Genomic DNA, 27,175 nt, shown 5'->3' with positions numbered 1-27,175 from the left:
ATTTCCTCTCTCTTGGGGGGGTGGGGGGGAAACCAGCATGAGAATAATGTAGGCTGTGATGGTCAGACTTAATGTTTTTGAATCTTGATGTAGTCATTGTTCCTTCTCTCCACCCCCCACCCCCCTTTTGCTTCTATGACTTTCATTGTACTGAAAATTAAGTTCCTACCTATCTTTGCCCTCCAGCATGCTGTCTTTTATTCCCTTAACACCATGTTTTCATGTATGGGGATAACAACATACAAAATTTTGAAACAGTATTTATCTGGAAGATTTAGTATTGTGTTCTGCTTCTGATCATTCTTTCTGTGTTATAATCTGAATTAAGATAACGTGCATATCAAATTTCCGATGTTCTGTACTTCCCTTGGACAAGGAGGTATTAATAGATTTGAGATTTTTTGCTGCATTAGTTTATCTTTATTTCTGTTTTAATGCAGACTCAAGAATGAACAATCCGTCAGAAACCAGTAAACCATCAATGGAGAGCGGAGATGGAAACACAGGTAAGAAATGATGAATTGGTGCACAGATATTTTCCTGGTGGAATTGAATGGACATTAAAAACAAGATTTCTTTACCAGTTCACAGGCATTAAAAAAACCCCAACAAAACAAGAAACCTCCCCCACAACCTCCTGTTTTCAGAGACTTGGGAACACTTTTGTCTTGTTGTTAACCCCACTCTGTGCAAGGCATTATTCACACCTACTGTATCAGAGCACCACCCACACTTTGTATATGAGATTCCCCTTCCCCACTTCCTCTGTCTGTAATGTTTCTGGTACTGCAGAAGGTCTGGCAGCATTAGCTCTCCATAGGTTGTCTCATTTTTTCCTGGCAGAGCCTACCTTCAGCACCTCTAACTTCGTCTTTTATTTTTGGGTTGAAATTTTCCCTGGCGGATGTGGGCCACTGGCTGATCTTGTTTCTGTTTTAGATATTGTCCAAGCTCTCACAACAGTTGTCAAGTGCAAGGCAAAGGGAGAAAGCATAAATTTCTCAACATTAAAAAAAAAAAGCGTTAGCTGGCTTTTCTGCAATTTCTTTGTGTTAGAACTGAACCTTGATACTTGGCTGGGGAAGAATAGCCTTTGTGTCAGGGCCAGTGTGCCTTTGGGCACATCCTTAAGATGTGGCCAAGTTCTGAGCCACTGAAGAAGCTTGTTAAGCCACTAATAACTCAATCATGCTATCTCATGCTTTAATTCCTTTCTGGAGGTAATTTAATGTTAATTGTGGAAGCAAGAGAAATGACAGTTCTGAATGGAAAGTAAATAGTTTAATGTAACTGAATCTTCTCTGAGCTCAGAATAGCATTTGGAAAGAGAAAATTTTAATGAGAAGGAATTGTTCTTGATGCTTTGGGATAAGTCTGGTGACCTTGTATGAGGAAAATTATTTTTCCTCCTCTTGGTTCAATAATAAGAGGTTGGTTTTTTTTAAACTCTGGAGTTGTGATGAAATTAACAATCTATTTCATTTTATGCTGCTGTATCCTTATTCCTTGTGCAAGGCTTTAATACAGCTAAGGGTGACCGAATGTTCCCAGTACTGATCCGAGTAGGCTGGATGTTTTCTGCCAATGCATGGGGTCAGTCAGAAGGAATTCTGCTCACTTATTAATGCGTGTTTTGTTACTGGAGTTTCAGTTTTTATAATTTCTGTTGTATTTGTAATAGGAGAGGTATCAAGTCTTTTTATGTATAAAAATAATTTATTATGTATGTAATACTGGTTTAGGACAATACAGAACATTTTTTAAAAATACGGGCTGTAAATATTTCATAATCATAAACAGCATTAAGAGAACAATGGTTTTAAATATCCCTATAGAGTCCTTGTAGCTGGAGGGTGTGTGTAAACTCCGGAGAAAATTCAGACTCCCTGTTCTGTATGACCACAGTTCCCTGCGTATGCTTTCTCCAAAAGCATTCCCAAAGTGCTTCCCTGAGTGCAGCTTTAACTAGTGGTTAAACTACTTAAACAGAGCTGTTAAAGAGGAGGACTTGCTTTATTCAGAGGTAGTCTATTATCACAGAAGCAGCTGCTTCAGCAGAATCCTGAGTCTCCTCTCCTAGGCAAATACTTCATCAGTGTGAGGGTGCTGGTGATGGTGAAAAGGAATTGTGTGATTGTAAAGCTGCATGTAGGTGCTTTCATCACAAAAGGGGATACGTTGTCTGTATTTTTTTTTTTTTTTATACTCTAATACTAAGGTTAGTTATTACAAAAGTTTGGCTCTTAGTGGTGTTTAGACCTTTTGCAAGCATTGGTTTTGTAATTTTAATGTTGTCAGTCATTCCTTTCAGTTTTGTTTCCTGACTTTTTAAATGATGCCAATTAAAATAATTGAGAGTTTTTGAGGACCCTTTGTTCTGCAGTCATAGTTTTGTTTTTAAATATAGTGCTTATAAACTACTGGAGGTAGTGATTGATGACACTTGTGACGTTCTTTGGGGGCTCAAGCATCAGTTTTATTAGTCAACAGGCAGGTGTTAAACCATGAAAGGAATACTCATGGATTGTATTTTTAGGCTTCTGATCCAGGGTACTTAAGTTACGGTTCTGGGCTCTGTGCATACTTGGTGAAAAGAAGTCAGCTTTCAGCTTGGATGCTAAGAACTGGAAGTGCCGTTGACTGGCTGGGGAGCATAGGCTCTGAAACAAAACCATGAAGATGATTTTTATAAACACCTGGGAGTTTTTATTTTTTGTAACTTTCTGTAACTGTCTATTTTCCAGTGACATTTATAAATCACTGGAGTCTGCTGTGTAAGCACTACTAGTTTATCTTCTAAACCTCAGTGGGTGTTTGTTTGGGTCATTGCTGTTTTAAACTGTAGTAAGCTGGTGTAACTTGAAAATTTTAAGAGAAATTACCATAGGGCGTGGAGTTTCATTTGGCAGAACTAGTGTTCTCAGGAAAAAAAAATACAAATGCCACTGGCAAGGATGATTTAACATCAGTAGCTTTCTGAGCTAACACCTAAGTTCCATGGAAGTTAATAAATTAGGGTTTTGTATTTCTAACTCGTACTATTTAGGTAAAATAATAAAGTCCCCTGAACACATTGGTCACCATAAAATGCCTGAAATAGATCTTAACTTTAAAATTTTTGTGCTAACTGGGCTCCTCTTTAAACATCTGAAAAAGCAACCCATATTTTAGACAAATTAAAAACAACAACAGAAAAAGTCTTTATGACTACAAGAGTTGTTTGATGGCTGTTTTCACAAGAACATGAATTGATCAACTCGTTGTCAGTATCAGAGAATTACAAAAATCTTTTCCAGCCTGCAGTTGTGGGTGGACAGTCTGCTTAGTATCTACTGGAAAAGAGGGAGAGAAGTAAGAACCATGTCTTATAGTAAACAGATAGCCCCTTTGGTTTCCTTTTTAGAGGTTGCAGCATAAAATTTTTCAGAACAACTCAACTGTTTGTTTGTTTAATCCATATTCTTTTTAAAAAGCTGTGTAAATGCAGTACTATGAAAGCCAAGGTCATGATGTCTATGGAAACTGTAGTATTATGACAGGCATTGACATAACAGCAAAATACTAATTTTTAAGTGCAATATTTCAAAGGATTCTAAGTATTCTTGTTTGCACTGGTTAATTTCCAGAGATTGATTTTTCCTGTTTCCCTTAGAAGAAAGTATAGGAGAGTGGGAGAGGGACCATGACATATTCTTTAACTGCTGAAATTCTTGGCAAATATCGGTGCTGAGGTTCTTACTAGTAATGTGGACAAGGAATCAACAATTTTGAGTATTGAGGCTATCCCTCTTTCTCAGCGGATGCACGCAGAGAGAGATGAGGAAACATAGTGCTGGTGCTGGAAGATGTCTCCCAGAGCACAGGTACCCACTCAAGGTAGTTTTGAAATGTTCCTTCTCCTTGTTTACCTTCCCTTCCTGAGTCCTTTCTTGCACCTTACTCCATGTCTCCCCAGACCTGTAGTTCCTCACTCCTCTTCCTTTCTTAAGCAGTTTGTAAACTCAGGCTGAAGTCTAATAATTATGATCTTAGATTTAGAGAGTATGTTCTTCTGACTGCAGGTGCAATGTTACCTTGCCTGCTCCGTTTTGTCATGCCTGTACCCTCTGCAGGTACAATTCCAGGACAGCATAAACTGATCCATGTTTGGGGTGTCCTGGTACTTAGTGTTCTGTTCTTTTCCCTGGAGTAGCACTGAGTGAGATGTTGAAAGATTTGATTTGGCTGAAAATTAGTTGCACTTAGTATTAGTCTTCATCCAAACCAACTCCATAAAGTAGCTAATCACATGGCTGAATTAATGTCAGAACTTAGATGTGCTTAAGTTGCATTGGACTTGGGCTATAAGGGTGAAATTTCATCCTGCAGCTTGATTTAGTCTTAACAGAGGCAGGGGAGGCTCATTGCCCTACTACCACGTTTCTGACCTCCCTTGCTTTGCATTATCTGCTGCTTGCTGGGCCCTAAGGTAAGTTAATTCATCTCACATAACTGGCAGAAAACTAACTTGGCCAAAATAACAAGGGAACAGTTCATATGTATGGTTTTCTACTTCGTTAGAAAGGTGAATTATCTTACTGCTGTGTCCATGAACTATCAGAAGGGGCAGGACAGGGATAGTGTGGTTGAAACCAGGAAGAAAGGGGAGATGGAGAGCTCCCACTCCTGGGTTTTTGGGTATTTTTGGTGGTGTTGAGCTGTTAGATCAGCTGTAGCAGTTATGGAGCTGGGATGGAGATGGAAAAGACTTAAATACTTGGCATTATTAAAACCAGTACTTGGGATTGCATCTGCCATGTGTGTTAATCACCATGGGGTTTTTGCACTTAACACTTATCTTGAGCAGAAGCGATGTTTTGGTCCTTTCGTGTCCTTACAATGTGCTGGCCTTCCTTCTGCTTCTGACAGCTCTTATTTTCCAGTCTCCTTATCAGATTTCTTGGATTCCACAGGAGTGGTGTCACATCCTTACGAGTACGTTAAGATCAAGGTCTCTTAGGTGCAGGACTCAAAGTTCACTTTCCCGGCTGTTCTTCAAGAGACTTAGGCACCCTGTAATAAATGCAAGCAACCTGGGTAGCATTCCTTCCAAAACTGAGGCTTGCATTCGAAGGGGAAGGGACACTATACTTCCAAATACCAAAGAAAGCTTAAGATGCAAATAGAACAGGGAGTGAACAGGTGTGGTTTGGGTTTTTTTGCTCCAGGTTTCATTTTGGGATGCAGGGGGGAGTTGGGAGTCCTTCAAGGCTGAATTTAAAGAAAATGTTGTTATCTCTTAGTACCTGTCTAAACTGGTTTTTTGGGACCCATGGAGGTTTTAAGCTCAGTTTTGGAACTTGCTTTGCTCAAAACCATCAACCCTAGGAGGCTTGTTTCAAATTTCCATATTAAGAGTCAACAGAAATGCTAACTGGAACATTTCTTCTGCACACGCACAGCGGTGCTCTGCTCTTTCAATATGGTATCAGAATTTGAGGCTCTTTTTGGAAATATATTTAACTAGAACAGCTTCACCTATTTATTTAAGGTGATGCTTCCAACTAGTCGTCTTAAAAATGTGTGTTTTGGCCCCTGCAAGTTTATGATGGAATGAGGAATATCTGCCTTACAGTAGGTTTTATTATCTTTGGGGTTTTGTTTTTTTCCTACGTGGGGGTCCCTGACCACAGGTTGAAAACTGATTCAACGCATCTGCTTAAATAAGGAGGTGGTAGATTGTTTCCTTTGAATTACAGTAGCTGTTTGTCAGGAATTATTTTTACATATTTACCCAATCTTCTTCCCACTCCTTTTGGTCATCTGCATTGAGAGAATTCTGTAGTTTACTGGAAAGAATGAAAATAGAGATCCTTCTAGCTCTTTCCATCAGACCTTTGTGGCTACCTTTATTTGGAGAAATGCAACCAAGTTGCATTCATTCAACAGCAATTCAGACCAGTGATAGTCCTTCCATTCACTTTGAATTGGAATTTTAGACTCCTTAAGCAAAATAATTTTACGTAGGTCAAAATTTGAATATTTTTAACACGTCTGTGGATCTTTGACTGCACATCTCTGAAGTCTGTAAACCCTGGCCCAAAGCATAGAGTTAGAAACTTGACAGTAGACCAACTTTTCCCCTGCAGCATCTCCACCAAAGATGCATCAAAGGGCTGCCTTAGGTAAACCTTACACGTGGGCTAGAAGGCTTGACTATCTACATGGTGTCTGTATTTAACTGAACAGTGATTCCATCTTTGGGAATTTTGCCTGTGTAACCTGATTGTAGGTCAAAATAGCAATGTAAAGTATTGGATAGTGTATTTTACTAATCAGATTTTATGCCTGCTTGCTTTTGCAGATATTTCTAAGGAATAGCAATCCCTTGTTGTTATTTAACAACTGTGACTCTCTTTTGCGTAGTAGATAACCTAGATTTTTATGGTGAAAAATGTAGATGATGGAAGGAATTTTAAAGTAGGACAGTGCCTGTCCATAGGCACTGAACAAAATCTGATTGTCGTGAAGAGTAAACATGCAAGTCTAAAAGCTGGTTTTACTTCATTTCAGGCACGCAATTTTTAAGATTGCATCATCTGTTCTAGAAATTCTACACAGCCTGATATCCTTAAAGTCTCCCTTCTTGTTGTTAGTCACTGTAGGTAGTAATACCCAACATATAAAACCAGTTGTTGATAATCTCTAATGTTGATTTTATCATCTCCCCACAGAAGGATTCTTAAAAGTTTGTAGTTATAGTTTCTCTTGGCAAAAAAAAAAAAAAAAAAAAAAAAAGAATTCTGTGGTAGGTTCTTGTAGAAAAAATATTGGATTCCCCCCCCCCCCCCCTCCTTTTTTTTCCTTCTCACAGACAGATTATTTGGGGCTAGTTTAGGAGTTTTCATGTCTTCCAAGCTGTTTAGGAAGAAGACAGCAAAAATGTAGGAAAATAATCAGGTTTTAGTTATATGAAAGCAGGTGAGAGCGAAAACAAACCCAGGTAGTTACTATGCGATGAGAGCTCTGCACAAATACTCGTGGAAATGTGGAGGGATCTTACCAAAAGGGTAAAACTGCGGCCTGTAACTGCTATGTATAGATGATATTTTGGGTTTTGTCAAGTATTATTTTTACCTGTGTTTAATGAAAAGTGACTTTCTATGAGCCTTGTTCTTGCCACTTTCTGAACTTGAAGATTGCCTTCAGCTGCTGGGTAGAGTGTGCCTGGAGAATGGAAACACGGTTTAACCTTAGCAGCACACACCATTTTGGTTCTCAAACCATGGTGGAGAATGATGGGATAGTAATGTAGTTAGAGTAGGTAAGATGATAGAAGCTAAAGAAAATATGATGTTGATCTTGTTCTGCTGACAAATGCTGTATTACTAAAGTCTGGAAGTGACACTGCTTCCCTTCCCCTGCCCCTTTCAGTAAAAAACTTGAATTCTTGTTACTCACAGAGTGTTTTTCTGTTACATAGTATTGAGAGAACAGTAGGAGACTTAGGAATATTAAATTTATTTTAATTTTATAAAAGTAATAACTAATAGCTTTTACTATCTCTTTTTCTCCAGGCACGCAAACAAATGGCCTGGACTTTCAAAAGCAGCCTGTGCCTGTCGGAGGAGCAATCTCTACAGCCCAGGCCCAGGCCTTCCTTGGGCACCTTCATCAGGTAAGAGAAGAGCCATTGCAAAGCAGGAGGGAGGCTTGGGCAGTGGTGAACACTGCTGCTCCTGTATGTTCTGCGTTCTCTTTCTGTGAGTGGTGGGTAGTCATGTAAAGGAACGTATGGGTAGACCATGTGCTTAGGTAACTTGGATGGGAAAAAAGTTCTTATTGTGGCACTCGCTTCATGGTGTTAGGCTGCGGAATACATCAAGGTAGGGTGAGACCTATCTGGGGGAACTAGAAAGCCCCTTTGGGGGGACTTGAGAACACCTAAAGTTGCTTTGTTTGGTTTTTTTAACCTTAATGGAGATACCAAATTGAAAGGCAAGGTAAAATGTAACTGTTTTGGTAAAGGATCGTCTTGGCCCAACAGCTGCCAAGGCTCTGAAGCTGTCACTGCTTCCTTAAAACCCCAGAAGTGGTGTTGAATGGTAGTCAGCCATTCTTTCCTTAATTCTTAATCCTTAATCTTTCAAGCTCATATACATTAACTGGAAGTACAGAGTGATCGTACTTACTAAGCATGAATGGTTTGTGAGTTTTTAGTTTTGGTTTTTTTTAGTTAAAAAAAAAAAAAGTTATTTCATGGACCTGTTTGTCAGATGATATTCAGGCTTCTACTACTGTCCCTCTGTTCTGCTGCTGCTGTGTTTAGGGAATCAAAGCTGAACTTCACATGTAGGCTGAAGCAAAATGGGGCATCCCTAGGTGAAGAGAAGTATAAGGGGCATTTTTTGTGAGTTTTTATCTGTTCTCACTTGATGTATGAAAACAAATGTCCTAATTTCTTTCCTTTCCTCAGCACCAAGTTTAAACTTTAAAATACTGTACCTAATTGGCTGACCTTGAATGTTTGAGGTCTGAGGTTGCACAGTTATTGTGGTATAATTGACGTACTGAAGCTTTTATGCCCTCTTTTAAGAGCTCTGAACTGCCATTTTATTGTATGGAACGTTCCACACGTCTTTGTCACATAATTACAATTTTCCTAGTAGATTGGGTTATATAGGACCTAGGGAGTGCCAGTGTTTGAATTTGCTGAACCGATAGGCTGTTGTAGTCTGCTTTTATGTGAAGGGAAGCTGACTAGTTTTCATGGGTTGTCAGTATGTGTTTAACACTGAGACAGATACAGCTGTTCTGCAGAATTTTGTGTGTTTGGTTTAGTCTTCGTTTTGTTATATAGATTGATCCAGGACAGTAATTGTATTTAGCACAGTGCTTTATCTTGCTTTGGAAACGTATTTATTTAAACAGTTGTCAGGATCTTTATAACTTCATGTTTGATAAAGTGTGATTCATTTCTTGAAACTCTAGTTCAAAGGAAAATCTCAGCTATTCTTTTATGCACCTGCAGGTGTGTGGGAATCTATTGTCAAACTCTCCTCTTCTAGCGTGGCTGCTGTTAGTGGGGTGTTATTCAGCCTTTACACACAGTGCTTTCCTCCAGACTAATACAAAATATTAGGTTGTAGGCAACATTCAGGAACAGTTTAGTTTCTAATTAGAAAATGTTTGTTATGTGATTGATAGAAGGGTGTCCGAATGGCATTCAAAAAGATCTTCAGGAATATGCTGGCTGCACCCGAGCGAGATACATTGGTAGTCTTTTATGTGGTATTATTATTATTATTATTTTTTAATTTAATTTTTAGTCTTATTTCTGAGTATATTTTTTGGATGGCAGGCTGTTATTGTTTAGATTATTCTCTGCTGTTAATTCATGTTAAAAGCTCAGATTACATCAACTGTGTCAAACTATTTTGCGTGTGATGAGGAGGGGCTTTTTGGGAGCGTTTGCTTAGATATAGAACATGCTCACTAAGCCTGGTACCTTCATCTAGAGCAGTAGGGAATATTTCCAAGGTGACTCTTAAGGGTTACCTGTACAAATATTCAGTTATTAATTTCATGTACCTCCGTTTAAATTAAAACTCTCCTTTCTGTGCTTGCAGATACGTGGACTATCTTTTGTGATGTATATTATGTGAGGGACATTTATAGAGGCAATAGTGCTACATTTTGCTTTGCTTTCTTGAATCCTTATTTGTTGCCTGGTTTTCAAGTGAGCCGTGATTTTTCAAACATGGCCAGAGATGGAATTCACTACAGGCTGTAACTCTGACCTTTGAAAGTCTTGGTAATTAATTGCGTAGCGTTCCTACATTATAGTAGGAGTGCTGGTAGAAACAAGGCAAGATTGATTAAAACGGTCTTCAGTAAAGGAAAATTTAGCATTTGTCGTACAGAGAAAATCCTTATTAGAGGTAAAATAATAGTCTTTAAAAATCCCACTTTCTGAAGCATCAGTTTTTCGTCACTGCTAACCCACAAGAACTTCTTTGGACCTGTTAATCATGAACATTGAATTCAAGTTTTGAGTGTACCTGAATCAATATGGTCTTTGTAAAGTGTCTCCAGTCCTCTGTGTTGAGATCTTCCTTTCAGTGGCTGAGGACAGCAAGTGACTTGAGTGGGTTGATTTGGGGAAGAGTGTTTATGCTGTGAGTTTTGTGCTGTGCCGGTGACTGCTCCTCTGTCGTATAAGGAAGTGGGTGAGTGCAGTGTACATGTTTGGGGTAAGACCCATTCTGAAAGAGGAGGAGGAGGAGGAGGAGTAGAGCTTGACACCCTCCCCTGAAATCTGAGGTTCTTTAACAGGAATAGGACTAGTCTGTCCACCCCAAAATGCTGTGCTTCAACTCAGCTTCATGATAACTTCTAGATCCCTGGGCAGGAATATGTTCAGCAAGAGGTAGACAAATAACACTACAGTCTCACTTTTTTTCAGCCTGGAGCACAGCTCCTGTTTCACTGACTCAGGTGTTAGAGGGGCATGCATTATTCCCGGGGGAGTTTTTCTTAGGGTGTGGGTGGGGTGGTTGCTGTTTTTGTATTGTTAAAAGTTTTCTGTGGGTTCTGCATATTTCATTTCCATTTTTGCACTGTGTTGTAGGTCCAGCTCGCTGGAACAAGTTTACAGGCTGCTGCTCAGTCCTTAAATGTACAGGTAAAGAGAGTTTCCTTCTGCTGCTCATCCTTCTCTCATTCCAAACAGCATTATGGTCCTGATGGAGATAGTTTTTAACCGATGAGATCTTACTCTGCTTTTTCATTCTGACTGGTCTTGCAAGTGATAGGTATAGGAACTATAGGAATAATAGTTCTACAACTGTAAATCGGGTCAGGATTGTAAGCATTCAGAAGCTGGAGTTGTTTAAAACATGCAGCGTTCGTAACTTTATACTGAATTTCAGTCAGGTGGTGTACCGTGAAAACTAAAAACCTCCAGGAATATTTTATGTTCTTCCATTTATTCACTTACTTTTTAACATAGCAAGTATTACTTTGCAATTTATCCTTATTTCTGGTAGCTGAATATAGGAGTATAATGTAACATTAACTATGTGATGTGGTTAGTGTAGATTGCTTGTGTAAATAACACATAGTGATTTCAAAATAAGTCAGAGTAATTGTTGTTTAATAATGTATGTGAGACAACAAAGCTTTCAAACTTTTTTTTATGATGCTGAACACTTCAGTGTATTCGTTAACGTCCCACTTCCTCTCAGCACTATATTAAGGGGCAAGGGATGCAGTTTTATTGAAAACTGGTTTCAGTATTGCTTGTTATTAAAGAATGTAGGTAGTGCATTACATGAAATGCAATAGAATGTGGACCCACTTATACATAATAACAATTTGGAAAGAAGAGGAGGTGTAGTGACCTTCCTTTCTAAGAGGAAGGAGGCAGAAAATTGCCTTGGTTGCCATGGTAAACTTCCATCCCTGAGAGAGATGTTGGCAAACAGGCTGTATCTCCAGTGCAGAATGTTTACAGTCCTGCGCTGTAATTATCGCTCAATGACTGGCAGAATTAATCAGAGCCTTTATGTTAATTAGCCTGCTCTGCAGTCCCCAAAACAGGTGGTGGAAAATATGCAAATCTATGCAGAATTTTAATGTTCTGCATAACCAGTTTTAATTATCATAAAACTCTCTCCCCCCTCTTCATGCACTTGCATTTCCTCCTTCATGTCTTCACAATTTCTTTTTTTAAAAAACCAGCAAAAACCAAAACCCCACAAATATTTTAAAACAAAGCAGCATTCAATTAAATAAATGCTAAACTTTGATTATTTAAAAGCACTGTATTTATTGCGTGTTTTGCTGTAGGTAGACAAACCTGTGAGGATTTCTCAAACTGGTTCTGTATTAGCCAACATTTATGATGACTTAGAGGTGCAGGATGCAGATACAGAAAACGGAAACACAGTCTCCTTTCCCTATTCCATTGTTCAGGATTTTAGGCAATGAATAATTTTAACAACCTTTTCTTTCTTTATGGTGAAAGGTAGTGTCAGCTTCAGTTGTGTTGCGTAAAAATGAAATGAGACCTGAAAATAATGTCAGAGAGTTACAAAAGACCTGGGAGTCTTTTTGTTTTGTTTAAACTGCGTTACCTACAGACATGTTTGAGCAATCGTAGCTGAGATGGTGGGCACGTAGAAGCCATTGCTTAAACACACTCTTAAAATAAACCCAAGGGCTTTTTGTATGCAGATGAAAGATTTTTATTGTGCAGTGTTGAGATAGCAGCGTTATACATTAACATCTGTTTTACACTATAAAGAGTTGTATTTTTTTTTTGACTAGTCTAAATCTAATGAAGAATCTGGGGACTCTCAGCAGCCAAGCCAGCCTTCCCAGCAGCCTTCAGTGCAGGCGGCCATACCCCAGACCCAGCTCATGCTGGCCGGAGGACAGATCACTGGGGTAAGATTTACCCAAGTATACTGCAGTAAGCCTCCTGTCTGGCAAATGATGGCAGTATCTGTGGCAGTCCCCATAGAACTATCAGTGAAAGTTATTGTCATTTCCTTTAAAGGAAGAAACTTGAGTGAAAGAGGGGACAGAAAGCATCTTCCTTTAAAAAAGCAGACTTTAATCTTTGGGGTTTGTTGCAAAGTATTCCCCCCCAATATTCTTTCTCTCTGTTCTCAGTAGCTATCTTGACTCTACAATGACATTAAAACCTGGTGTATGTACAAATCAGAAAGGCACTGGTGTCATAAAGAGGCATTGGGTTTTTTTGGTTTTTGGGGTTTGTTTTTTTTTGTTTTTTGTTTTTTTTTTCAAAATTAAAATGAGGCATGGGAGCATGAGACTAAATCTTGTCAGATAGCTGGGTGAAGAACAGAAATGATGGGAACTGCTGACACTAACTCTTCCTCTTCTCAAACACATTTCTTTAAGTAATTATGTTAGTACTTACCTTAAGTCTATTCAGCCCTTTTGTTTTAACCTGCCAATTTGGAGTTTTTTCATTGCAAGGCTTTGTAAGTAATTATCGAATAACTGTTTTTTTTAGGATTACTGGTGTTTCTGAATTGTTGTAAATGCTTTCAGTCATTTAAAAAAAAAAGAGTATGTTTTGTGAATGGGCTGGCTTGGTCAAAGAGTTTGCTTCCACATAATCAGCTTTGCAGTTTTAAGAGATTGCCTGTTAATAAGGAATTCGGGGCAGTTGCTCCAACAATGTATTTATGATTTGAAGTGTTAGGCTAGATCATCTCTACACCTGAGTGAAATGTCTTAATTTCATGTTCAATTGTTAAGTCTTCTCATATGCTAGTGTGTAAGTAAACATCCTATTTAGTTTTCAGTTAATTACATTGGATAGTTTTAAAAGTGAGACTATTTTAATATGTTACTAAAACCCAGCATATTTTATTATTTTTCTCGTTCTCAAAAAAGACTTGTTTGTTTTAATTTATGATTGTCTGCAGTAGCGAAACATTCAAAACTCCAGGCCTATGCAGATATGGATTGTAGTAAATATGGACATCAAGATTCATTTACATGTAAAGGAGAGACTGCTGCCACCTGTTTCACAGAGATAATGCGTGTTTGGGAAAGGGAAGGGATGTAAACTTGCCAACTCTATTTAAAAAAAAAAAAAAAAAAAAAAGCAGATGGGAAGACTTGGAGAGAAACAAATGGAGCTCATGTTCTTTACTTATATCTTAGGGCATAATGGAAATGATGGAATATGGCAGGGATTCATGCTAATGTGAAGCAGCTGGGGTGTTATCAGTTTGTTCAGTAGCCATAGCCAGCATTCCTGCTTCTCATTCATCTGGCTAATCACTTGCTGTTCTGCTGGGTGTAAATTTCCTTTCAAATCCTGGCAATACTGATTCTTTTCTTTTGGTTGCTACTTAATTACCTTTTTTTCTGAGGCTCCTGGTAGCGTTGTGAAGAAAACTTCGGAGTAAAGTTAGGTTTTGTAGGTTCTAGTAAGTGCACATGTTTGCGTTTGTGCGGTTTGGTGTACGTCAGGTGTGTGGTAGGTTGGTTCCTACACTGTTGAGTAGCCAGCTGTCCTTACTTAAGGCCAGAGTCATTGGCTAGTGAGCGGTTGAACTGTAGTAATAGTTCTAGGAATGTCTGGTTAATATAACTAGTAATGAGCTAGCTAATGACTTTGTAGCTAAGTGGCTCTTTCCATTATTAATGGCTGTGTTTTCTAATTATTTATAGCTCACGTTGACGCCAGCCCAGCAACAGTTATTGCTACAACAGGCGCAGGCACAGTTGCTGGCGGCTGCAGTGCAGCATTCAGCCAGTCAGCAGCACAGCGCTGCTGGTGCCACCATCTCGGCCTCTGCTGCAACGCCGATGACGCAGATCCCTCTATCTCAGCCAATACAGATTGCACAGGTGAGCCTTGAGGCTTGAGAGGGTGGAAAATAAAGAGGTTTGACTAATCGCATCATTCAAATAATATTTTTATTCCTTATTCAGTGAGTTTCTAGAGTCCTTGAGCACTGTTGGTCTTTCCTCATGCATCCTTAGCTGATGAGGTTGAAGTTGATAGTTTTAGCAAAGAACGCGTACCAGCTGCTTATCAGTTCCACTGGGCTTCTGAGTTTGTTCCTGAATCTGAGCAGATGCTGTTTTTTCTGAGTTTTCCTCCTTGTTGTTAGCTTGAGAAAGCAGAAACGGGGGTATGGAAAGATGCCCATAGAAATGACTCTTGGCGAGACCTGTATGGATGGGAAGGGATACGTGCGTATCAAAAGGATGCTTGTTAGGTCCAAACAGCAAAATGGTAGAGCTGAAGAAAGGCAGTTTGACTTGACACATTCGTGTGCTGTTTTGGCTTGGTGCTTAATGCTCAGAGTTCAGTGACAAAGAGGGGGCACTCTTCTGTGTCTAGAGATAAACCTGCCAGAATGAGTCTGGTGTCGGAATCTTTCCAGTTCTATGGTCTGCCACTAAAGACTCGTTAATTCTGAAGAACTGCTTGCCAAGGAAGTTCTGCGTACTAGGGACAGCAAAGATGCTCCTGGTTCTTCCAGGATTGGCTTAACTCAGTGTGGAGGATGCAGCACCACTGACTCTTATGCTTACTGTACGTAGTGTAGAAACTTCCTTAGACTTCTGGACAGGGTAACCAAATGTGCAGCGCAGGCATCTTGAGTACTGCTAATAGGTGATTGTGTTTCTGATGCTGAGGTCCATCTTTCCATGGATTAAGGTTCTCAGTACATAAATATTTCACGTGGGTTAGTCTAGCTATGCAAAGTATATTGGGTATGTAATCTCCAAAGTTGCTGCTTCATAGAGTGAGCAGGTTCTTTAAGACTGTCTGATGCTTTTTATTCAGACTATTTTCGCTTGCATTCAACTGAGAGGAAGTGTCTAAAAAGTGAAGATGAGTTGATTAAGTAAAAGAACGGAAATGTTACAATTATCTGTGAACTCCATTGGTGAAACGTGCTGTTCTTTTATTGTGCTAGTCCACTAGCTGAGCAACAACCAGGTTTTGTTACCAGTTTTTTATTAGCTGAAGCGGCAAACTTCTGGGGTGTTGGTCTAAATGTTCTGACCTCTCTGGCTGTGCTTACAGAGGCCAGTGTGATGCCATCCCACATTTAAAGGGCCGGTACTGACATTGCCCACAGACCGCTCACATTGAGCCTCTTGGTGCACTGTGATGAGTCCTGTGACCAGATATTAATACTTCTTTTAGCAAAGGATCTCACTTTGCCATCGTGATCTGGAGACGACACAAGGATGTAGCATGCAAAGAAACTTGTTACTCCCAAGACCATCTCTTAATTTTGTTAAGCCTTTGTCTGTAGCCAATAATAGAGGCAAATTTCAAGAAAAGGATGGGAAATATCCTTGTCAAGGAAGCTGATGGTTAGCTTCTGACATCTCTCCATGCATCTGTCACAGAGTTCCCATTTGGCATTACGTGAGTCTTTTAACCTAAGTGTAAGTGATCCACAGGTGTGTGCCTCTTGTCTTCCAGGTGTGCAGCTTAAGGCAGCAAGGTCTTCTTTACTGAAGTGCAGAGCATTACAATTTCATATTAATAAAATCTGTACCTTGAACTTTATGGCTTTAAATTTTTTAAATACGCCACCAAATAGTGGACACTTTTGAAGGCATTGTTGTGCGTGTGTGAGATGTTGCTAATCCTGCTCTTCCACTTCAGTGAGAAGCTATGAAAATCTGTGAAGCATTTACAATTACTAATTTAGTGCTGGGGTTTTCTCCAGAACTTACAAAGTCTTCAGAGAAGTGTTTGAGAAGAGTTGAAAAGATTAGGCATGTGCCGTCAAATAGGAGCTTCTGAACTGAGCATTGTCTGGTTTGTGTGTGTGAATGAGCTAAAGGATCTATGAAAAATAGCCTGTGATCGTGTAGTTGCCACCATATAACGTGTATTTGTTGCACAAGGGGAATAAATCAAAGTTTTACTTGTTTCCTGGTATTCCTAATTACTTAAATGTTTGACGTCACAATTTCTTTTAGGGTAGCTGATTTCCATATATAAATGTAGCTTGGATGAAAATCTTGTTAGCTTCCTCCAATGGAAGTGTAGGGCATAATTTGTGCAGGTGTTTGGTATAATTTAGGTACTTTATGGAAGACTTCTGCCATCTGGATTTGTAGGTGGATAGCACCATGCTTTTTCATCCATCTTGACAACAATTTATAAACGGTGCTCAGCTTTGTTTGTGTTGCTATTGTAAACATATAGCTGATTGCACAAATAGCTGAATGTTTGTTTTAACTGATGATTTTTGAATAATTGATTAACGTGACAGGTCTCTGCAACAGGGGGATTACCATATTTATTTTAATTAACTAATTGCACAAGCATGACTTCTTTAATGTGTACTGCAGTTAATGTAAGGTATCTGCTGTAGCAGTCTGGTTAGGTGTTGGTGCTGCTGCCAGGCTGATGCTCAGTTGTCACCGAACAGTTGTACCAAGTTTTGGAGTCCTTTGTAAACTTTACTTGTTTTCAGGATCCATGATCAGCATTTATATGATGTAAACCACAAAATGACAGAGATGCTTAAGTTTGTACTGAAGTTGTAACTAGAGATAATGGCATTGAATTTAGAACTTTAGATTATTTAAAAAAAAAAAAAAAAAAAAAAGCCTTCCTCACATCAAGATGTAGCACTTGGCAGATTTTTCTGATCTTTCTACATTGTCAGGCAGCATGAAGACATGCTTGTTTCCCCAAAATTCTTCCCATCTCTTTATATGTGCTTGTGCTAGTATACAGATTTTACCATTGAGGACAAAAAAAAGCAGTATAGGAAAACAGTGTCGGGGTTGTTCGCATGGTTGCTATTGGGAGATTCATTGTAATGCTACAATTAACTAAATAATAAAACTTTCCCAAGGTACAAATAAAGTTGAATTTCAAATGAATTTCAGGGGCTGGTAGGGCTATTTAAGAGTGATTAGCCTTGGAGGTATCGTTTCCATTCTGCGTTACAGAATTATATTTCTGTATTTAAACAAGAATCAGCCAACATTCCATTTACCAAGGCAGATGCACAGAATAAGATTGCTTATACCAGTTATCCCTGAGGCCTCAATTTAAAACCAGTTTTCTCATATTAAAGTGTAAGAGTCTGATGATAAGAGCTGTCATGTCTTAGCTGGCTGCCCTGTGTTATGAATACTATAGTCTTAAACAAAAAGCTCTCCTTCTTTGATCTTAGAAATACACTGCTTCTGTTTCTTTGTATTCTTCCTTGTATGTAACTCCATCTTCTGTGATGCTTCTCCAGATCATCTGAGATCTACTCTGTCATCTGGGGGTTTCATTATTTTGCTTTTGGTAGGGGAGATCCTCAACCAACCTATCTGCGTTTCTGTCCATACCCTTTTCCTTCAAAAATTTCTTTCCAACTCTTCCTTTCGTGTTTCTGCTTTTTCTCTTACCCGCTTCTATTTTCATCCTTTGGCCTCTCTTCATTTTTTTTTCTTCCACCCACCGCTCACAGCCTGAGTCACCTTGTCCTACTCTTTCTGTTTCTTCCTCTGCATCTAGTCTGTGCATCCGATTCAGTGTGAGTGCCTCTGTGCTGGAGGGGTTGCTCCGTCTGCAGAGGTACCCAGTAGAGCACTAAAAATTGATGAATAAATTAGTAGAGGTCCATGTTGCGTTGGGCTCAAGTTTATAGGAGCATTCTGACTAATGTAACTTGATGATACGAAGTCGGAAGAAACATGGAGTTCCTGGGAAAAACTGGAGCAGCACTCTGGTGGTGTGTGGTGTTTTGGTTTTTTTTTGTTTTTGTGGGGTTTTTTTTTGTTTGTTTTGTTTTGTTTGTTTTTTTTTTAAAGGAAGGAAATTGGCCTCAATTTCATAGGAATGGTTGCAGCACTACTCAAATTTTCTGAAGGCAAACAATACTATCAGCTTTCAAAACACACACTCTTGTGCTGGGGGACATGTCTTAAAATCTTACTGTTCTCTCATAAAACAAAAGTTTTCCATTTCATAAAAGAGCATTGCTTGGTCAATCCAGCTGGGGTCTGTCTGCCATATTACACTGCATGCTTTTGACTTAACGTGGCCAAGTTGCCTAAATGATGGATGGCCAGTGTCTTTGTAATGCAGGTTAAGTAGTTGTTTTCTTATAATGCATGTCTATGGTCTCATAAATCAATGGACTCTATTTTTTTTTTTTTTTTTCCTCCTGCCTCCCCCCAGTCTTCCTTTCCACCCACTGACACTCCCACCCCTCTTCCCCAGGAGGAGATTGTTGCAGCTTTTAAGTCTTGGTTTAAGGGTTTTAAAATAATATAAGGTCATAGACAGGTAACTACATTCTGCAAATGGTTGTGTTGTGTAAATAAAACGTTATCCTTGTCACTTCGTCTTAACTTCCCATCACCATCTCCATTGCTGGCAGTTAATGGCCTTTCACATCTGCTGGCTGAGCAGCTTGGCTGAGTGCTCAGTAACCTGCATCAGCCAAAATGCTGGGGGGGGGGCTGCTTTACTGCCCTTAAGAAGCAGGTCTTTGTTAGCCTGGCTCACTTCAGCTCAAGTGTGTTAGGAAGTTTGTTAAACCCAGCAGCTCTATGCAAGCAGTCGGATTGACCATAGTTTAGGAGCAAACTGGCCTTGTTAGGCTCATCTGATACTGGACCCAGCAGGGGTGTGTGTGTCTGGCTGCAAACAGGTACTCCCCCCCGCCCAGTATCTGAGTAACTTGTCTGAAATAGAGATTTAGGAGGTTTCTCGTTTGGTTGGTTTGGTTTGTTTAAGGGGAAGTTGTAAGTGTGGGCAACATTTCAGGCTTTTATCCATCTGCTTGGCGGGTATTTTGAAACAACTTCTCAGAAGGATGGAAAGATTCTACACATCTAGAGATAGTTTTTATAGATTACATCTGCTGTGTTGGCTGGCTTCACATCGTGCTTCAGTTTTCAAATTGTGGTTGCTCTTGTTACTGTCCCGTTTGGAGAATATGGAAAGAAAAAGACTAGTTTGGGGAAAATATTTTCAAGCAGTTCTCTGTGTTTTCATTCTCCAGCTAAACAGCAAGTTGAAGCATTTTTCTTGATGGTTCATTTTCTCAGAGATTAGCATTTACATTGAGACCAGTCATTTAATTATAGAAAATTAATACTTCTGAATGGTTTAAATACATAGAAGTAGGGTTCTACAATAGTGCGATGTTTTGGGTTATTCTTTTTAACCTTTAATTATAGCCATGTCTATTAAGCTTATTGTGATTTGTCTCAGAACTAATCAAATATATTTATTTACTGTTTGCGTTGGCTACTTCCTGAAATTTGACCTGAACAACCAGAGTGCAAACTAGGAATCTGTAATTTTTTGCTTTCCTGTTGCTGATTAGAATGGTAATTGCAGATTGTTGTTTTTATAAACAAAACCAGCTCCCAGCTAATATGCTTGATTTGTCAACAGTGAATTTTGTAGCAGAGTTGCATACTCAAAAAATAAGTCTGTGAAATTTGGGGTGCTGATAAGTCAAAAATTTTGGAAAACACTTCCATTTGGGAGGAGGGAGATTGATTTAATTTTTTTAAATTGTTATTATTTTTTAAAGCAGAACAGTGTTGGAAATGTTTTGCTGGGTTATTTGGTAAATGATTTTTGGTTTTATGAAGGACAGTGAAATTCAGGTTGCCAGCCAAAAGGATATTCAGTAGCATGACTGCTGTGTTTGACATCCACTTTTATCTCTAAATGTTACACTGTAACTGGTTGATAGGAAATCTGGTTACATTGGGGGTCATGGCTGACTGAAATGTCTAACACACAGCTCTTTCATTTCATTTTTTTTTCTTCTTTTTTCTTTTTCCTTCTTTCCCCCCCCCACACCCCCCCCTTCCCGTTTGCTTAAGGATTTGCAGCACTTGCAGCAGCTTCAGCAGCAGAATCTCAACCTGCAACAGTTTGTGTTGGTGCATCCAACAACCAACTTGCAGCCAGCACAGTTCATCATCTCACAAACACCGCAGGGGCAGCAGGGTAAGTGCTCCTTGCCAGAAAAGAAAATCATACGTAGCTTTTTAGAGGAGAATGTGAAACTCAGGTGGTTCATACACCTTCACTAACTGTTGATACTCCCTAGGAGAAGTAACGGTATCGCAAATAGGAGATTCTAACAGGTGTCCCTTTCTGGGTGTTAGACCTTGTCAGAGTTTGTGTAAAGCTCACTTCTCATTGAGGATCCATCCAGAGATCATGTCATGGGAGCATTTGTTAACAACAGGGCCTCCTGGGAAATACTGCAGCGTCTGAGGAAGACAACTTGGAGAAGACAACTCTCAGAGCAGAATCTTAGGAGGTGGAGACCTGGAGGGGGTGTGGACTGTCTGAATTAAGTCAGCGCTAAAAGGGCTACAAAATTCCAAGACTGTGTCATGTTTAACCTGGCAGGTAGCTGAACACCACACAGCTGCTCCCTCCCTCCCCCTTCCTCCACAGCAGGATGGGGGAGAGAATTGAGAACAAAAGAGTAAAATTTGTGGGTTGAGATGAAGACAGTCTAATAGGGCAGAAATGGAAGGGGAAATAACAACAACAACAATAATAGAATTAGAATATACAAAACAAGTGATGCATAATGCAGTTGCTCACCACCTGCCAAATGATGCCTAGCCTGTTCCGAGGCAGCAGCACCTGTCCAGCTCTCTCCCTAGTTTATATACTGAGCATGATGTCATATGGTATAGAATATCCCTTTGGCCGGTTTGGGTCAGCTGTCCTGAAGGTGTCTTCTCCAGCTTCTTCTGCCTCTCAGCCTACTTGCTGGTGGGGTGGTGTGAGAAGCTGAAATGTCCTTGACTTAGTGTAAATACTGCTTTAGCAACAACTAAAACATCAGTGTGCTGTCAACATTATTCTCACCCTAAATCCAAAACAGAGCACTGTACCAGCTAGTGGGAAGAAAATTAACTCTATCCCAGCCAAAACCAGGACAGACTAGAAAAAGATTACAAAATCAAGAGTCCTTGTGTGAGCGGGGAAAAGTCCTTAAGCCTAAAGAGGTTACAGTGAATTTTGTAATAAACCAAAATACTAATTACACATTGGCAAAAGAGCTAGAAGGCTTGATCTTATATAACAACTCTTGGAAATACTAGTTTAGTGCTACACTAGGTATGGCTTACATGCTGAAGGCAAACCCAGGGCAGTGGTAGGTGGTAGTGTGCCAGACCAGTTAAGATGTTGTACAGTAACTTTGCTCTATGTACTAACGTGTTCAAGTTGCAATACATCATGGTACTGGTTGCACCCCATTTGTTGACAACCACAGGAAACTGCATTTAGCCATGACCTCTTACGGTGATATACTCCAGTGGTCTTTTTTCCCCCGTTTTCTCTTCTACATGAACTCTACTCAGTTGTTCAGGTCTGGTAATCCAAAGTTTCTTACTCAAAAGGCAAATCCTGTTATGCTTGAAGAGTCTTCTAGAGCCTGGATGTCCTATAAAAGCAGCTTTTAGCACCCCATTTTCTTCTGTTGCTTTCAATGTTTTTCATGCGTCGTTCCTCCTTGTATACTACGACTTGGATAGAACTGGCTTTCAATTATGCTGAAGCTCTCTTGCTTTTTGAATAAAGAATTAGTAAAAATTAACTTCTTTTAATTGGATTTGATTTAGGAGAAGTTTTGTATCAGCACTGGTAGAAAATGGCTAAAAAGATTATTCATGGAGGCATTTGGTGATGTACTAGTTTCTTAAAATTAAGCAGAACTTACAAGCTTAACATACTCTCCTAGAAGAAATTAAACTTCACCAAAATTTAGTCCAAGGTTTCTTTATAATAGATGTTTTAAGGAAATGGCAAGCAAGCACAAAATCATTGTTTTGAAAAACTCACTGGTATTAGTGTCTGCCTGTATTTTTCAGATAACTTCTGCTGGTTTTCTAAAATATCTCTGAAGATGCTTCTTGAAAAAAGAAACTAACAGAAGCAAATTATATTCATCTCTCAAAATGAGTTGTTTGCATTATAGAAAGGAAGGAAGGCTTTTTGTTTGTTTGTTTAAAGCCTTCTGAAGTAGAGTAACTACCAGAAGAGCTTTCCATAGTACTTTTTCCAGGGGCCATCTCTGAAAATGATTTCTTCGCTGCAATTTAAGACCTGCATATTGCTGTCATCAGTGACGCTGTGTGTGTAGAAACACCATGTTTTACTGGTAATGTGCAGCCTGGACAACTGAATAGCTCAAAAATGTAGGAAGATTTATATTCTGTATTTTGACCATAGGCCATTAGTGTGTGACAACCTTCCAAACTGAAATGCTTGAATGGATCTAATTTTCTTCATGAGCACTCAATGATAAAGCAACATGTACGCCATAATACCCCTTATATCACTTTTTGGTATGGCTTTTTGCAGTATTTCATGGTTATTGTTAGATGATCTCAAACAGTATGTTATTATTTATGAGAAAGATTGAGAAAGTGTCTATTTTTATTCTGTTATTTGCTGTTGCAGCTGACTTTTCCATGTTGTTCTTGTCCTATTGCTCCATTAGTCAACTTCGTAAAACAATAAATATTCTGAAGAAGCCAACATAGAGCCTTTCTTTAAAACCAACTGGCATTCAGATTTTTTAGATGTCATTGGTACTGCATGCAGCTTTATGTACTCATTTAATAACTAAAAAGAAAATTCAGATTTATTTATCAATTTTCTGAAAGAAATCTAGTGCTTTACAGCATTTACATTTTGTACATGCCAGGTAGTCATGTAAATGAGGAATGTTCTTTTTAATACAAGAGAATAGTTTTGAGGAAAATAAGCGAAGAATTGTATCTCTGAGCAAGATCATAGAAGACAGGTAAACATTTGGTAGAGAAAAGCTTCTTCTACTTGAAGGGGTGATGGGGCGCAGAGTAATGCAATCATCAGCAATCATATTTAGATTCTTGGAAGGGGTTGAATGTCATGATGAATTTTAGAAAGTTTAGAAAATTCAGTGCTTAAAATATTAATCAACAATTAGGAAGCTATTCTGCTGTCTGTCTTCAACACACATTATAGCTCATAGCAGCAGATGTGAAATTCTTCCTATAAATCCACTGTCATATGTTTAATGTAGTCATCTTCGTTTTCCACATGATTTCTGGTTATTCAGTGGCTTACGTGAAGCAAATTGTAAAGTTCCTGTTTTTCGTGGCTGGTGATAGGTGACGTCATAACTGAATTGTTTCAAGCCTCAGCAGATATACAGAAGATTGAGTGGGAATAGAAATTTGCAACACTTTCTTCTTTTTGGAGTAATTATCATCCCCATATTATTAAAGTCACAGGCAGGAATATAGCACCTTGTACAGTCTTTATACCTCTTGTATCTGTTCTTGTATCTAATAGATCTGTCTTAGGATAATCAATTCAACATCCTTTACTACAGTTACAGCTGCTTCTTAAAAATATTAGCCTCATCAGATGACCATTCGCCTTTCTACTCAGAGGATGTTGCCAGTAAAAATTGTATCGGTAAAAATCTGAATGGAGAGGGGAAATGGTGCTGCATTTCATTTAAATTAATCTTGCAAACAGAAGTTGTTAAGATTTGAGAAAAGACTGCATTGTCAAGGAGGTTTAGAAACAGTACTTATAAAGTATCCAGAAAGGCAAACATGAAAGACAAGCTACTAGTCAGTTTTAAACATTGAAACTGGGCCTACCTATTCTTAAGGATTGTTGCTGTTTATTATTAAAAACATTATTTATTTTATAATAATAAAACTTATATATATAAATATAAAAAACAAATCTTTTTAATTGTAAAAATACCTGGGGTGATGGTAACAGGCTAAATCCAGTCCTGTTCTCTTCTTGTGTTCTTGTTCTACAGACTTAACTCGTATAATTAAAAAAATCTGCTAAACCACAGTTTTAAAGTGGGATAGTGAATGCTGGTATCTACCCTGACGGCCTCTGATACCATAAATCAGAGTGCAGCTCGCTCACCCAGCGTGAGAATGGGGGAAGGTGCCTGAAATTACCTGTGTTTCTTCTCAGAGGCATCAAATTTGTAATGGACAAGTGTCTGATGGACAACAAATGGGCAATCATCTGAGACCATGCACCTGCGCTGCCCTTCCAGGACTCCTCATTCTGTTAGTAAAATGCTGTGTGAACCAGGTGAAAGTGCTTTGGTCCCCTCAGTATGCAGATGGGGAGAGCCAGCTCTTCATTGTCAAGAGACTCTTAATGACAGCATATTTGCTGACACAGCAGTTGAATAAAATGTAGCTGACTCAAGCTCATTCCCCAAAATAAGGGTGGAGAGCTTGAAGTGGAATGAGGAAGAACTTGGAAGAAGTGGCTTAAATGATGACTTTTTCCCTTGTGCTGCAAATAGCCATTACTAAGATACGTATTAAGTGCTTAATATTTACTGTCCTCCTTGAAAAATTAAGTCTTTGCTTCTAACCGTTTGAACAGCATCAATCAGTAAACATGTTGACTTTCATTGAAGTACTGTGGCAGCTTCTTTGCGTGGGTCACTGAACTGGTACTCTTCAAAACTGCAGTTCACCAACTTCAGCGCGTGTCGTGTTCTTGAACTGACCTTGAAGGTCTGAATACTGAAAAAGGTGCAGCAGCTTAACATTGCAGTGGAACAGATTTGTAGGCATGCATAGATTAGTACTTTCTCCTCTGTGTTGGATCCCAATATAATTCCAAGTACAGGTCCCCATTTTGGAAGATCTGATCTGGGTTTGATACAGTGAGGTACATCAAAGTGCCCAGAAGTTTCTTTGCATCAACAGTGGTCAACAAAGTTGATCAAATGGCACTGTGTTTAATATGTGGTGTAGCACCCTTCCTTCTTGCCTTTCAGTTGTTTCCAGTTAATCAAATTATGACATTGTAATGGCTTTGTCTTGCAAGCTGAATTCCAGGATGTGTCTGTGAGAAGATGAATAGTTTTGGCAGAGAAAAAGCAGTCAAGTTCTTCTTAAATCAAAAAATTCACTGTTTGGAAGATCAGTTAGGGATGAATTATGTATTATGCTTCAGGGCAAACTTTTTTAAAATTATGCTGAAAAAATCTGCGCTTGAACGTTTGTTTTATCTTTTGTTTAATTTTAGGCAGTGAAAACTGAACCCCAGTTCAGTCCTTGGGGACTGTTGGCTGGCAGGAAGAGTTTTTGGCTTGAACCATTATTCATGCTACTCGTAGACATTACAGGAAAAGTCCTGGATGATAGTAGATGCATTTACTTTAACTATTAAAAAAAAATAAATACCTCTAAAGTGTCATACTTTTGCATAAATCCTTGTCTGCCTTCATGCAGTCATTCTTTTGGAGCATCACATAGGTGATTTGTATGCCATATTTAATGCAGGAATACCACTGGCCTCTTAGAGCCCAAAGCAGAGGGTTAGAAATACTACCTCTGTAAAATTAAATATACAAGTACAAGATTAGTTTCTGTAGATTCAAAAAAATCATGTAGGTGGAAGGGACCTCTAGAGGTCATGTATTATTGCTCAAAGCAGGTTCAATTACAGCAAAGTACTCAGCACCTCAGCCAGTTGAGTTTGACTATCTCTTGAGTCTGGAGGTTCTGCAACCTCTTCAAGTACCTGCCCCAATAGTTGACCACTCTCATGGTAAATAAATAGTTCCCTTATATTTTGTTGGGAGTTTCCCATGTTCCAGCTTAGGTCTGTTGCGTCTCATTACTGTGCACCCTCAAGAAGAATTCATTTCTGTCTTTGAAGACAGCAATAGCACCTCACCTTAGCCTTCTCATAAGGCTGAACAAACCAGCTGGCTTAGCCATTTCTTGTATGGGTGTTCCAGCCTGTTAGCCACCCTGGTGGGCCTTGAAGGTACACAATCCGGGATGTCATTGTGTCATGCTGGGAAACCCAAGCTGAACACAGTACTCCAGATGTGGTCTTACACGTGCCGAGTGGAGGGGAAGAATCACAGCCCTTGACCTGCTGGCTGCACGCGTGTGAATACAGCCCGGGATGTGGCTGGCTGGCTGTATTGTAAGGGCACGCTGCTGGCTCGTGTTCGTCTTCTTGTCCTCCAGGACCCCCAGGTCTTTTTGCTGTGAAACTGCTTCCTAGCCAGCCAGTGCCCACCCTGTATTGCTGCACAGGGTTATTCCAGTCCCCCGTGCAGGATTTGCATTTTCCTGCATTGGCCATCATGAGGTTTCATTTGTCCAGCCTGTCTAGACCATGACTTCTACCCTGTTGACTGCTTTCCCTGTGTTTGGTATCGTCTGCAGACATGCTGAGAATATATTTTGTGCCATCAGCCTTATTGGTAATAAAGGTGTTAAATGGTATTGATGCCGGTATAAGTCCCTAAGAAAACAGCAGATCAAACACCAGTATCTCAGCAGTTACCTAAAAGTTGCAGTTTTGGACTTAAACTCTTATTTAAAAGGCTGCTATATGCCCTAGTAACTTAAGTCACTGAAGTTATCTTGGACCAAAGTGGGGACCAGTAGTTTCTTCTCAGAAAAAAAAATGAAGGTGGAGTGCGGCAGATGAAGAGACGGGACGTAGCTTGATGCAAGTAAGATGTCGATTTATTAGTGATTCTTTTACATTAATATACGTTTGTACCTTCTACATGTTAGACACTGGTTGGTTAAATCTTAAGCGTGAACTACACAGATTGGTTATCTTCTAAGACATGTCATTTAAACAATAGGTACTGATTAG

The 27,175-nt window shown here is 39.3% G+C and overlaps 1 protein-coding gene across 13 annotated transcripts in view; it reads left to right on the top strand.

The window, feature by feature from the left end:
• Positions 1–27,175, top strand: part of POU2F1 (POU class 2 homeobox 1) — a 123,060-nt gene that overhangs the window by 64,297 nt on the left and 31,588 nt on the right. For 9 of the 13 annotated variants that reach the window (XR_008747012.1, XR_008747011.1, XR_008747010.1 and 6 more), the window contains exons 2-7: positions 441–506; positions 7,557–7,657; positions 10,610–10,663; positions 12,310–12,429; positions 14,197–14,376; positions 20,359–20,485. Coding sequence is in view for 8 of the 13 variants with exons in the window: in XM_055802852.1 (XP_055658827.1) it covers positions 441–506; positions 7,557–7,657; positions 10,610–10,663; positions 12,310–12,429; positions 14,197–14,376; positions 20,359–20,485 (648 nt within the window). In the remaining 5 variants the exon portion in view is untranslated. The remainder of the gene's footprint in view (positions 1–440; positions 507–7,556; positions 7,658–10,609; positions 10,664–12,309; positions 12,430–14,196; positions 14,377–20,358; positions 20,486–27,175) is intronic. The other 4 variants (XM_005236039.4, XM_027784621.2, XM_027784622.2 and 1 more) reach the window with 4 other exon arrangements.

This window comes from Falco peregrinus, chromosome 4 (genome assembly GCF_023634155.1).
Source record: "Falco peregrinus isolate bFalPer1 chromosome 4, bFalPer1.pri, whole genome shotgun sequence".
Taxonomy (NCBI): Eukaryota; Metazoa; Chordata; class Aves; order Falconiformes; family Falconidae; genus Falco; species Falco peregrinus.
This window is presented reverse-complemented; position numbering and strand designations above follow the sequence as displayed.